At 45.6% G+C, this 14,058-nt stretch overlaps 1 protein-coding gene across 4 annotated transcripts in view; it reads right to left on the bottom strand.

Moving 5' to 3' along the window:
* Positions 1 to 14,058, bottom strand: part of ank1a (ankyrin 1, erythrocytic a) — a gene marked incomplete at both ends in the record, with an annotated part of 130,053 nt that overhangs the window by 32,698 nt on the left and 83,297 nt on the right. For all 4 annotated transcript variants that reach the window (XM_080739243.1, XM_080739244.1, XM_080739245.1 and 1 more), the window contains 18 exons: positions 1,488 to 1,586; positions 3,178 to 3,276; positions 3,784 to 3,981; positions 4,691 to 4,789; positions 4,935 to 5,033; positions 5,683 to 5,880; positions 6,592 to 6,690; positions 6,792 to 6,890; positions 7,050 to 7,148; positions 7,357 to 7,554; positions 7,692 to 7,790; positions 7,967 to 8,065; positions 8,210 to 8,308; positions 8,830 to 9,015; positions 9,239 to 9,337; positions 9,625 to 9,723; positions 10,316 to 10,414; positions 13,316 to 13,417. In XM_080739243.1, coding sequence (XP_080595369.1) covers positions 1,488 to 1,586; positions 3,178 to 3,276; positions 3,784 to 3,981; positions 4,691 to 4,789; positions 4,935 to 5,033; positions 5,683 to 5,880; positions 6,592 to 6,690; positions 6,792 to 6,890; positions 7,050 to 7,148; positions 7,357 to 7,554; positions 7,692 to 7,790; positions 7,967 to 8,065; positions 8,210 to 8,308; positions 8,830 to 9,015; positions 9,239 to 9,337; positions 9,625 to 9,723; positions 10,316 to 10,414; positions 13,316 to 13,417 — 2,169 coding nt within the window. The remainder of the gene's footprint in view (positions 1 to 1,487; positions 1,587 to 3,177; positions 3,277 to 3,783; positions 3,982 to 4,690; positions 4,790 to 4,934; positions 5,034 to 5,682; positions 5,881 to 6,591; positions 6,691 to 6,791; positions 6,891 to 7,049; positions 7,149 to 7,356; positions 7,555 to 7,691; positions 7,791 to 7,966; positions 8,066 to 8,209; positions 8,309 to 8,829; positions 9,016 to 9,238; positions 9,338 to 9,624; positions 9,724 to 10,315; positions 10,415 to 13,315; positions 13,418 to 14,058) is intronic.

Raw genomic sequence — 14,058 nt, 5'->3', positions numbered from 1 at the left:
GAGTTTCAAGACTTGGAGAGGAGGTTCATAATGATTTCAAGGATTAAATAAAAAATAATTGTGTCATTTGGCCGCATGGTGGCGCCATAACACCCCACTTTACGTTTTGGCCTGTAACTCTTGAACCGTAGGTCGGAAAATTAAAAATATTTTTTCCCTGGATTCCTTGGGTCATGACGCATCTCCCCATATAGGCCACGCCCATTTGCGCCATGATAGATTTTCCGCCATCTTGAATTTTCTCCAAAACACCCTTTTTCCTCCTTTTCCTACATATTTTCTTCAAATGTCACAAAAATCGGTACACATGATCCACACACACACACACACACACACACACACACACACACACACACACACACACACACACACACACACACACACACACACACACACACACACACACACACACACAGCTCCACTTCACACGGGTGTGATTTTTGGAGCTGTGTGAAGCACAGGCTCCCTATACGTGGCCGTGTGGGTCTGTGTGTCTGTCTGTCTGTGTGTGTGTGTGTCTGTATGTAGCCTGAACTTCCTAAACTTCGGCACGCTACTAGTCCCACAGTTTTGCCACCACACACTCGCGCCATATGTCAAATCGACCGGCTTACTCGGGAATCGTGGGCTAGTAACTTGCTAAGAGAAAGGTTCAATAGTTTAATTGATATTAATTTATTAGTGAATTAATTTTCCCCATTGACTTATAATGGGAATCGCAAAAACTCACATTCAATTATTTGTCTCTCGCAAACCATAGGGGCTAGAGTTTCAAGACTTGGAGAGGAGGTTCATAATGATTTCAAGGATTAAATAAAAAATAATTGTGTCATTTGGCCGCATGGTGGCGCCATAACACCCCACTTTACGTTTTGGCCTGTAACTCTTGAACCGTAGGTCGGAAAATTAAAAATATTTTTTCCCTGGATTCCTTGGGTCATGACGCATCTCCCCATATAGGCCACGCCCATTTGCGCCATGATAGATTTTCCGCCATCTTGAATTTTCTCCAAAACACCCTTTTTCCTCCTTTTCCTACATATTTTCTTCAAATGTCACAAAAATCGGTACACATGATCCACACACACACACACACACACACACACACACACACACACACACACACACACACACACACACACACACACACACACACACACACACAGCTCCACTTCACACGGGTGTGATTTTTATAGTAAACCTGCGACCTACGGTCGCAATTATTATTATTATTTTCAATGAATCACTATGCATGTCTATAGTGTGGGGCCTTTAGCAGTAAAATGTATTGACTAATTGATTGATTGACCAATTAGTAACTCTGAGAGTGTACAATTGTACCGTTACTGTTTGTACCCTGTACAAAGGTAACCAAATGACCATTACAGGTCCATGTGGTATCCCTTGTGCACTCTCATAGTTAAATGAATACTCAGGATTTGACTGGGTAATGTTCATTTCATCCATGACCAGTGGGAGAGACTCACTCTAGTTTTGCTGTTGACGTTGGCCTGTCCCGTCAGGAGGAACTTCACCATTTTGATGTTGCCATAGTGACAGGCTACATGAAGAGGAGTGTAGCCCATCTAGACACAAATGAGCACAGAAGACAACATTAATAATTCTAGGGCTGCTAATAGACTGTTCCTCTCACATACAATTTAACAATTTACAAATGTACAATTTAGGCATTTAGCAGATTCTCTTAATCCAGAGCGATCAAGCTTAAAACAGGGCAAGCTGCTGCTTCTTTAAAGGGTTTTATGGTGGTTGGCATTCTTATTTGTTGCACCGCCCCCTTCTCACAATATACCCCCCCCCCCCCCCAAATTATACTTGTCCCCTGGTTTATCCTCTGTTGTTATGTTATTAAAAGGCAACTCACGCCTCCCTCAGCTCATCCACCATGCTATTCCTTTCCCTTTGGTAGCAACTACAGTTCATAATAAACTGCATATTCCATAGACTCCTCTTCTTGGCAATAATCACATAAAAGTGAAGGGTGTAATTGTAGGGTGTTTGCAAGTCCAATACAATGTTTTATTCAATTTATGCTCAGACCTCCTCTCTCATACTTCTCATAATGTACCTTCCACCATCTCTGGGCCACTGGCGCAGTGGTCAGTGTAGACTGACAGTGTGTTGCGGGTTCGAGACCCGATCCCAAACGGCCTTTGCTGCAAGTCCCAATCTCTCTCCCTGATTTCCTGTCAGCCTACCTGTCTGTCTCTATCAATAAAGGCATAATAGCCAAAATAATTGTGTTGGCCAATCAGGGAAGCTGATACATACAACCCCAAACACACAGAGAATTTGTGCATCCTCCTCAGACCTGCACTCAGACAGATACAGATATTCGTGGTTTTTCAATTCTTTCAATACATTGATCCGATCGAATTGCCATTCAACAGGTTCCACCTTGGGATCATACTGTGTGTGAGAAACACAGGTCTGTCTGCCATGGCACCAAGCTGACAGACATCTCTGCTGGTAATCATACAATTCTACTTCCAGTGTTGATTAGCCTTGTACCACATTATTCCATGTGAGTGACAGACTAAAGCAAGGGTCTTCAACAGGGGGTCCAGGACCCCTAGGGGGTCCTCAGAGTTACTACAGGGGGGCCTCCAAAGAAACTTTTTTCAGTTTTTTTATAATAACCACTAGAACCCTAGTGTCCATATTCTGAGAACTTTAGCCAAAAATACAGATCTACAAGCTCGCTGTGAGCTTGTAGATCGGCTATTTTCGGCAAAGTGCTTTAGTGTAGAGGGGAAAAAGAGTTGACTAAGTAGAGTGAAAGGTCATGTTTATTAAGTATTGACGGTTCAAGTGGTTAAACATCTGAAAACAAACAATAATTGACATGAATCCAAAATATACTGATGATTGTGCTGTCAAACGATTAAACTATATGGAATCTAGGAAAAGGTTGTGGGGGTCCCTGCTTCATCTCTCTCTCAGCTAAGGGGTCCTTGGCCTGAAAACGTTGAATAACCCTGGACTAAAGTAACTCTGACAGTAAGTCATCTCTCTCAGAACATGCCCATGTTAAAAGGCCATACCCGCGTTGCAGCGTAGACCGAGGCCCCTTGCTTCACCAATATGTAAAAGGCCATACCCGCGTTGCAGCGTAGACCGAGGCCCCTTGCTTCACCAATATGTAAAAGGCCATACCCGCGTTGCAGCGTAGACCGAGGCCCCTTGCTTCACCAATATGTCAGCGATGCCGACATGCCCTTCCTGTGCCACCAGGTGGAGCGGGGTCAGTCCACTCTGGAGGGGTTGAAAATCAGAGGTCAAATCATTTAAAAAAACACAGCACAAAGAAAAGATTGTATTAGTTGTTGTTAATTGTTATTAGTCGGGGAGCCACAGGCCAAAATTTGAGAGACCTGTGATGTCATGACATACTTTTTATTTTTTGTTTTATCTATTCGTTTGGTCATTAAGGTCCACAGAATGAGAGGCCAGCTCTGCCGGAAACATTGTGAAAAAAAGTTATGGCCATTTGTATATTCACTGTCCCATTGACTTCACTATACAGGAAAATAATACAAAAAATAAATCTGCTTTAAGTAGCAAATGAGGGGTCAAACTAGGGTTTTTTCATGATTCTGAATCCATTGCAAGCATTTGTTTCGCTCGAAAAACATTCCTTGGACTAAAACGGCCCCACTTTTCACAAGTCTCTGAAATATTGGCCTGTGGCTCCCCGACTATATGGTTGAAATCTCAACAAATAAAGCCCATCAACCCCTCCATCATCTCCAGAGTGCTTGCCTTGTTGCCCAGGTTGACGTTGGCCTGTTTGGAGATGAGCAGGGAGACCATGTCGGGCCGGCCCTCCTGTGAGGCCAGGTGTAGAGGCGTGACCCCCTGGAGGGACTCGGCGTTGGCTGAAGCTCCGTATTGCAGCAGACTGTTGGCCACTTCCACCTGGTTCTGCTTGGAAGCTATGTGTAGTGGAGTATAACCATTCTGAAACACAGACACAGGTTGCCCTTGTCAACACATACAGTGGTGTAAAGTAACCAAGTACATTTACTTAAGTACTGTACATTTGAGGAATTTGTACTTTACTTGAGTATTTCCAATTTCCAATACTTTTACTTCAACTCCACTACAACTCGGAATAGACTGTACTTTTACTCCACTACAGTTATTTGACAACTTTAGTTACTAGTTACTTTGTAGATTAACATTATTATCACAAAACATGCATTAACCACTTCAGCACTATATACATTTCAACCATTTAAAAATAGTCGATCTACAAGCTCACAATGCGTCGTTGGTTTGCGTCGCATTGTGAGCTTGTAGATCTGCTAATATCAAAAGATGTTTATATATTTGAAAACTTGAAATAAGACACTCTGCCTGATGAGTACTTTTACTTTTGTTACTTTAAGTACATTTTCATACCAATACCTTTGTACTTTTACTGTAGTATTGATACTGTAGTATTGATAGTTTTGTAAAACATTTGAGTACCCTTTCCACCTCTGCATGATACAGTATGTTGTGCTACAGTATGTGCATTCCGTATGCATGACTACAGAGACGAGGAAGAGCTGCAGTGAGTAGCTTAACGAATATAAAATGGCTTTTCAGCAGCTCAGCTCTGTGTGTGTGTGTGTGCGCGTGTCTGTGCGTTCGTGTCTCTTGCGTGTGCGTGTGTGTCTCTTACTCTGGCTGCACTGTGTGGGGAGCCTCCCTTGCTGACCAGCAGGTTAACGACATCCAAGTTATTGTGATGCACCGCAACGTGTAGTGGCGTCAGACCATTCTGGAGGGTAAAAGTGATGCACATTAATACTGTACGCCATTTGCACTGTCTGTGCAAAGGTTTATTTATCACAGCACACTCTCATCTACACCCCTTCATCCCACACTGATGTGTCCTTCAAGCCTCACTACACTTTTACTACTACCTTGCCGGCAGCGTTGGGATTGGCGCCGCTCTCCAACAATAGCTCTGCCACGTCCACTTTGCCATATTTGGAGGCCACATGGAGTGCGGTGAAGCCTTTCTGCAGAGACACCAATGGGAGTGAACATGCAGGATATTAACACATTGGGTGCCCCAAGATTGAGCCCCATTTATCCCCTCTCGATGCCCAGGCCCACCACCATTCTATTGAATACGGCCCTGCTGCGTCAATGCATGCGTCAATGCATGCGTCATGACGTCACTTGGTCACATGACCGCATACAGGATGTTGTTGTGTAACATACTGTATGGGCCAGTGTTGATCATAACTGTTCATTGCCGATCAAAAGTTGGTCATTTTGCCGCAGCCGGCCACAGTTTTAGCCATAAAATAAACATCAGAGATAAAGGGCGTTAAAGATGGGGAAATGCATTGGATTATATGGAGAAAAACGGCCGCGCGATGCTCTCAGCGTCGATTTGAAGCAACCCGCGGTGAATGGGCTGCATCCAGGCGTAGCCCCGACCTTACGGTGAGATTTAAAGTTAATACTGTAAATACAGTAAACGCGGCAAACACGTTGTGGGCCTCCAGCGACATCAAAGAGTTTGACGCGTGGGCACCCGCTGAGTTAAGAGAACACCCGACTATTTGGGAGCACATGGTCAGGTAAACATTAATTCAGATACAATATAGGGGCCCAGATAAAACAGCATGGAAATAGCCTGATAGGTCTGTAAGGTTTTACCTTGGTCATCTTGGTTTGTTGAGCCTCCATTTCCAGGAGGATGCGTATGGTCTGTGCATGGCCCTCACGGGCAGCGATGTGCAGGGGTGTATGTCCTGCCGTGGTGGTGGAGTTGGGATTGGCTTTATGCTCCAATAGCAGCTTCACCAGCTCTTGGTGGCCCATTCGAGATGCACAATGCAGTGGTGTCTGGTCATCCTAGTCAGGGGAAGGAAGAGTAAGTACAAGGACAACACACAGAGTATGGTACTGTTTGGGTGGTCATATATATTCGATTTCTCCCTAATTCTATCATTAGTTTGTTTGTTTGTTTGTTTCATCTGTATCAGGCTCCCTTATAAAAGCTTACCAGAGAAGCTATCTTCTCTGATTCATGCACATCCAGATGCCTTTTTAAAGACTGAGTACCCTTTTCTGCCATGTGTGAATAAACCAATTCATTAATTTGTTCGTTCATTGCCAATTCAATGCCATGTTTACAGTCCCTGTCACTGCCAACCCCCTACATGCCAGTCTCTGGGAGTCACCAGTTCTTCCCCCAGTAGGAGTCGCTAGTGGAGCAAGAGAGATTGCCCTCCCACCTGCCTTCAAGTTCCCAACCAGCAACCACCAACGTGATGTGGAGGAACCCTGGTCTCCCCACCTGCCTTCAAGTTCCCAACCACCAACGTGATGTGTAGGAATCAACCCCTGTCTCTACTATGGTGGGAACGAACTTTGCCCCAGGTGCAATCAGGGTGCCCCCAAAGGACAGGTTTTCAATAGACAATTTTGACAGGTACTATGTGCTTGCTCCTAGTCTGTGTTGTATACTTCACTCACGTATGTAACCATGCTTCAAGTATGAGGGTTATTCATGTTCATGCATGGGCATGAAAAGTGTTGTGCATTTGTTTATGAAATCTCTACCTTAGCTTTCGCATCCACTGGTGCCGCATTCTGAAGTAAGAACTCTGCAACCTCACAGTGTCCCGCCCGAGAGGCCATATGGAGAGGAGTCTCCACTTTCTGAGCACATTCAGGCAAAAACACAAACTCAAATAAGGGGAATTCATTATAACAGAGAGCTGGTTGCAACAGCTATGATAAACCTTTTGATGTGAACTCACCACATTGGAGGCACTGGGAGACGCTCCCTTTTGCAGCAAGATCGTGACTATCTTGAGATGACCCATAAATGAAGCCACATGCAAGGGAGTCAGGCCCGACTATACAGAGAGGGGAGATGAAAATCAATGAATTAATCCAGTATTCACACAGTAAATGTCCCTCTAACCATGTTTTTGTTCTTTGACCAACGTATAGCATTCTGTTTTCCTCAATGTCTCTCTCTCTCTTTCGGTCTCTCTCTCTTCCCGTTCCCTCACCTCAGTCACAGCCTCTAGGGATGCAGAGTGTTTGAGCAAGAGGTCCATCACCCGCATGTGGTTCTTTTTACAGGCAATATGCAGGGGAGTAAAGCCATTCTGAAAACACAGAGGAACAACTTGCCATTACCACAATGCATTAGTTGGATGTAATACATTGATCGTGTGTGCGCGTGTGTGTGTGTGTGTGTGTGTGTGTGTGTGTGTGTGTGTGTGTGTGTGTGTGTGTGTGTGTGTGTGTGTGTGTGTGTGTGTGTGTGTGTGTGTGTGTGTGTCTGTGTGTGTTGAGGGTGTATGTTCCTCTAACCAAGGCTCTGGAGTTAGGCTTGGCCCCCTTGTCCAGCAGTACTTTGGCCATGCGGTGGTGTCCACAGTGGGCCGCCACATGCAGAGGGGTGAGGTGGTCCAGGGTGATGTCATCAATCTCTGCATTGTACTGCAGTAGCTGCTTGACACAGTCATGATGATCGCCCTGGGCCGACATGTGGATCGGAGACAAGCCATTCTGCAAGGGGCAAAACCAAAGTGAGATGAGGCGTTGATCTACTCAAAATGTTCTGAGAGACAAAGCCCAGCACAAAATACAATATATATGAAAAATGTACGATAGAAAAAGGTTTATCTTGGGGTGACTCTTTGTACCTTGGTCTTGGCCTGGATGGGAGCTCCATGGTCCAGGAGGATCTCAATGATCCTCACATGTCCGTTTCTTGCTGCACAGTGCAGGGGGGTCAACTCATCCTGGACAGAAATGACAGTGTTTTTTAAGTGTGTGTGTATGTGAGTGTGCGTGCGTGCGTGCGTGCCATGTTTTGTGACAGTCAGGGATGATGTAACACAGCAGAGAGACCAAGAGAGAGAATGAACACTTGAATGATTTATGGAGAGAAGACAGTGCATGAAGGCAATAAAAGCACCTTGGTCTTGGCATCAATCTGGGCCCCTCTGTCCAGCAGCAATCTGACCATGATGACATTCCCCCGTCTAGCCGCAATGTGCAGAGGTGTGATACCATTCTAGACAGACAGACAGCCAGACACACAGACAGCCAGACAGTTTAATAGCCAGGAACCGGCGGGAAGACCACAGGGACACACAGCACAGGCAGAAAGAGAAATAATCGGCCATAAACTTTAGACAAGAATAATTCTCTGTTGTACCTTAGGGGTGAAGTTGACATTGGCTCCTCTGTTGAGCAGCAGTTGAGCTACGTTCAGGTTTTCATAGTGTGCAGCAATGTGGAGAGGTGTGAACCCCGTCTGCAGGGACACACACTGTATGTCATTCAGGAACACCTTTAAAACGCACCTGAGGCTATTACTTATTTAACTATTCACTATGAGCACCAACACACACATGCACGCACGCACGCACGCACGCATGCATGCACGCACACACACAAACGCACACACACACACACACACACACACACACACACACACACACACACACACACACACACACACACACACACACACACACACACACACACACACACACACACACGCACGCACTGACGCACTCTCACACACACACACACACACACACACACACACACACACACACACACACACACACACACACACACACACACACACACACACACACACACACACACACACACACACACACACACACAAACACACACACACACACACACACACACACACACACACACACACCTGACCACACCTACATAGCCACAGCCACTCACAAACCCACACCTAACAAAACACACACCCCAAGCACATCTGACCCCAGTATCAAACTGAATGTGTACCTTGCTGAGTACATCAGGATTGGGGTCATTCTGTAGAAGCACTGCGGCGGTGCGCGTGTCATCGTTGCGCGCGGCGATGTGCAGTGCCGGGAGGCGAACCTTGCCCTTGGTGCCGTAGTTGATGAGCAGGGCGACGACATTCTCATGTCCCTGCTGAAGAGCCACGGCCAGAGGGGTAAAGCCATCCTAGAAAACAAACAAACACACAGACACGCGCATGAGCACACACACACACACACACACACATAGACACAAAGAATGAAGACAACGCTGACTCTGAGAGTAAGGTATTGCAAGAAAATGAGAGAATAGAAGTGTATGAGCCTGCAAAAAAAAAAGAAGAAGCAAACAAAGTGCTACTTGGAAGATCATTTATCAAAAACAGTTTTCTTTTTTCGTTCTCTGGTACCTCGGTTGGAATGCTCTGGTTTGCCCCGTTCTCCAGGAGAAACTTCACAACCTCTAGATGATTCTCTTGTGCGGCCATGTAGAGTGGAGTGAAGCCCTTCTGTTTTAGACAAACACATATGGAGACACACACAGACACGCACGCACGCACACACACAGTATGCCAGCAGGAGCCACAAGCACAGCACGGCAGCAGCATCACAACAGATACACACACAATGATATGAACAGAGCCAAGACACACAGACATAGAATAGGAAGGCAGAAGGATATGTTAATAGAAAGAATGGCAGACATGAATCCAGTTGGTTTCAAGTCCAATTCTGCAATTGCATTCATTACTGAGAGACACTGTGCTGTGACCATGGTTGTACTGGGGGGTCTCACCTGGGACTGAGCATTGACATTGGCCCCATAGTTAACAAGCTCTGCGACCACTTGCTCTTGCCCTGCCAGGGCAGCGATATGCAGCGCTGTGTTCCCTTTCTGTTGAAAGTGCAAGTAAAGAGAGAGAGAGAGAGAGAGAGAGAGAGAGAGAGAGAGAGAGAGAGAGAGAGAGAGAGAGAGAGAGAGCAGTTGTGATGACTTCTTGTGAGCCAGTGGTTCTCAACCTGTGGGTCGGGGTTCCCAAATTATTTTGGGGGGTCCCCTGATTATTAACTTAATGTGCAACTTGGTTTTCCTCACTCAACAGTAAACAAACCAACATAAAGTTTAAGTGTGCATATATATATATATATATATACACATTTCTAAAGTGACAATTTAAGGACTTTTTAATACCTCTAACATGACAAATTAAACAATGGCCAAATTGTCAAACATTGGAGGCAGAAATTGTGAAAATAGCCGATCTACATGCTCACAACGCCTTGCGTTGCAAGGCGTTGTGAGCATGTAAATCTGCTATTTTCACAATAGAACCGTGTTATACAAAATATAATTCCTCAACTCTTAGCGCTCGTCAGGGTGGGGAGGTCCCTAGTTAAAATATGATTATTTTGGGGGTCGCAGCCTGAAAAGGTTGAGAACCACTGTTGTGAGCAACACGGAGCTGAGATGAACTAAGTGTTGTTACCTTAGTGGTGGTCTCCAGTACGATGCCGTTGTGTAGCAGCTCGAGCACCATTTTGACGTGGCCCTCCTTAGAGGCCAAATGCAATCCGTTGAGCCCATTCTGAGTGAGAGAGCAAAGCAAAACCTCACACTGAAGAGACCTAAACAGACTGAGGGACTGGGTCTGCTGCATGTTCAAACAGATAGATACATACTGTACACTAGGGCATTAACCAAAAAGACTCAGTCCACTTCATTACACAAGTCGACTCCCACCAGGGAAAGTCGAAAGTTGAAAAAAAATCAAAACAAAATAAAAATGTATTTTTTCATCATAATTCTTTGCTCTGTGTGCGTGTGTACAGCATTCAAACAGTAGGATTGCTTATTGTCAAGGACAGAATTATTCTCACCTTTTCCAACTGTGTTTTTTCAATGGAATTGAGCACAGGGTTTCGGGTTTTGTCCCCCCCCGTTCACGCACTGTGTGACGACGTCATCGAACAATAAAATCGACAGACTTCAACTCAACTTTTTACTGAGTCGAGTCGACTTGCAAGAATCACAAGTCGTTAATGCCCTACTGTACACACTATACATTACTGTAGCATCTTAATGGAAAACATAAGTACCATGTCAACACACACAAAGAAAGAACCTCCACAAAGTTAGTGAACACACAAAAACCATAACAGACAACAAGTACTTACACTGGAACGGCAATCCACCTAATACACCACACATGCAGTGCTCTCCAAAACCAAATGCAGTCATTAGCAATAACAACGGCGTGATGAGCGGCATGGAGAACTTTATCACTGGATTAATGGTGACAGAGAGGAAAGGGGAGCGGCGGGGTGGTGGAGGAGGAGGAAGGGGGAGGAGGAGGAGGAGGGGGGGAGGGAGGGGGATGGCACGCCGCCGGTCTCGTGGCCGGGAAGAATACGAGCCGTGTGGGATAGGTCTGACCTCACACAGCCTTCCTTCAGCCGCACAGGACATGTGAGGTTGGACCTTTCCCACATCACTGATATTATTCCTCTGAGTAGGGGAGACCACAGCACACCATCACTCTACTGCAGACAGAGGAGAGAGGGGGGGGGGGGGGGGGGGAGACAGACAGAGAGAGACAGACAGACAGAGAGAGAGAGAGAGAGAGAGAGAGAATGAGGTGAGGGATAGGAATGATAAAGGAAGACAAAAAGGAACATAAAAAAACATGGCTATGGTAGAAGACAGCGCACACACACACACACACACACGCACACGCACACACGCACGCACGCTCACACACACACACACACACACACACACACACACACACACACACACACACACACACACACACACACACACACACACACACACACACACAGTAGAATAAAGGATAGCAGAGATGTTTAGGTTGAGAGACAGAAGAGAGGACGATAAACGTGATGGAGAGAGAGAAGAGGAGGTGAGGGACTGTGGAGGAAGCGAGGGAGTAAGGCAGTGTGGTTGGCCAGTGAGCCAGCCATGGCGGAGGACAGGGAACAACAAGAGACATGGTTGCCACCACCCCAGCCTCCACTTGGGCCTTGCTCCCAGGAGACGGACACCTCATAGATATTACACACAGCGTCACAAAACGACACACTACTACTACACCACCACCACACTTAACACAGGCACATTCCACATCAAAACGGTATAATTTTAAATGACTAGTGTGAACATGCTGTCAGTATGACAAAATGAGAAATTTATGAGAATTTATGAGAAAGGTGTGTGTGTGTGTGTGTGTGTGTGTGTGTGTGTGTGTGTGTGTGTGTGTGTGTGTGTGTGTGTGTGTGTGTGTGTGTGTGTGTGTGTGTTTTGTCTGTAGTTCTATTTTTGTCCATAGGGTGTCACCCTTCATCAGCTCGGGGGAAATTGCCAGTAATAGCTACTTGGTAGATAACAGCATAAAATGTCACTTTACATAAAACACTGTTGTTGTGCGCCCTCCTCTTGTGAATGCGTTTTACTAACCTGTGATAGTGGTAATACTGTACAACAATTATGGCAAAATGCTGGGGACAGCCTCGGTGAATGGTATATGGGGGAAACCATGTCTACAAGTTAGATTAATGACCTAAAGAATCATATGCACACGCTCACGCAGACAATCGCGCGCACACTTCTTGGCCCGGTTTCAGTAGCCTGTGGGCAGCGGTAGCCCTAGTCCACTAGCAGTGTGCCTGGCCCTGACCACCCTGGGATCTGCCGTCAGGATAAAAGAGCCAGGATGGAGGAGATGGGGCGGAGGAGAAGCCCCTGCCCTATTTAAAAACCTCCCGGGAGACCCTGTAGCTGTCACCTGCAACTACTGATTAACTACCTACCTGAGCAGCATGCATACAGTGGAATTAATGCAAGGGTGCACGTAAACACATAACAGTCAGTGTGGTTATAGGTTTATCAGTGCGGTTATTAGACATATCATGCACATTAGATGCTCTCAGAAAACACACACACACACACACACACACACACACACACACACACACACACACACACACACACACACACACACACACACACACACACACACACACACACGCACGCTCATGAAACATGACAAACCGACAATGTAAAATATAGTAGAAACACACAATGTACAGTATAGTAGCATACACAGGAAATATTTGAGCAGAAATCTTTGCAGATATCAAAATATTCCTTGCCCCAGGACAGTCTGCTAATGTTGGTGACATAGTACAACTTCAAACACTAAATACCAAGGCTAATCATGTATTAAGGATTAATATGACTAATTATTCATCATTCTTGTAGTATTTCAGCGTGGATCTGATGCTGAGATATTGTTACATTCTCATGTTTTAGTGCCTTTATATATATATATCTATTGTGGCACCAATCTATGTTGAAACTGTATGGAAGATTCCAAGGAGATTAGCGTCAATACGAATGGCAAACAATGAAATGCCAGTATATTATTAGCTTCAGTCCATTTGATTTGGGGACTGTTTGTTTCTCTCACCTGATTGGCTGTGTTGATATCAATGCCATTCTTGATGTGGTCCAGAGCCTTGTCCAGGTTTCCAGAACGGGCTGCCCGCAGAAAACTGTTGCCAGCATCTGCCTGCAAGCGAGACAGACAGAGGAAGAGAAGACACAGGGACAGGAGTGTACCAGAGAGTGAGAGACGTGTAAAGTGGGAGAGGAACAGAGGTGTAAGAGAAGAGGAAGAAGGAGATAGGTAGAGAGATTATTTTCATGAATAAAAAAGAAATAAAACGTTTACAAGAATCAAACCCACCACCAGAAGCCAAATAACTGATTTTCCTCTCATTTCAGCCCCCCTCATGAGGTTTTGGAAAGTGCAGTTAAGAGTATTACCGAATTCCTACTAGGCACACAGACGAAGGCTGAAGTGCAGGAGACCATGCAGACTGTAATTGTGTTGTGTACAGAATGTGTGTGTGTGTGTGTGTGTGTGTGTGTGTGTGTGTGTGTGTGTGTGTGTGTGTGTGTGTGTGTGTGTGTGTGTGTGTGTGTGTGCGAGTGTGCGGGCGCGCACACTCGCGTACGTGCATATTCGTATGTACGTAACGTCGCATGCATGTGATAGAAGCACATACAGATGTCCCTCTGACTCTGTACGTAAACCACTCAGACTATCCTGTCCCCTCTTAGCCTCAAACATCCATCCACAGATGGAGCCATCCACATTGGGGATCATACTGATGATTGCCACTGCACCTGCTCTGCTCAGATGTACAG

Source organism: Nannobrachium achirus (assembly GCF_963921795.1).
Source record: "Nannobrachium achirus genome assembly, chromosome: 12".
In the NCBI taxonomy this organism is placed as follows: Eukaryota; Metazoa; Chordata; class Actinopteri; order Myctophiformes; family Myctophidae; genus Nannobrachium; species Nannobrachium achirus.
Note: the sequence above shows the minus strand (reverse complement) of the source record. Positions and strands in the feature narration are given on the sequence as shown.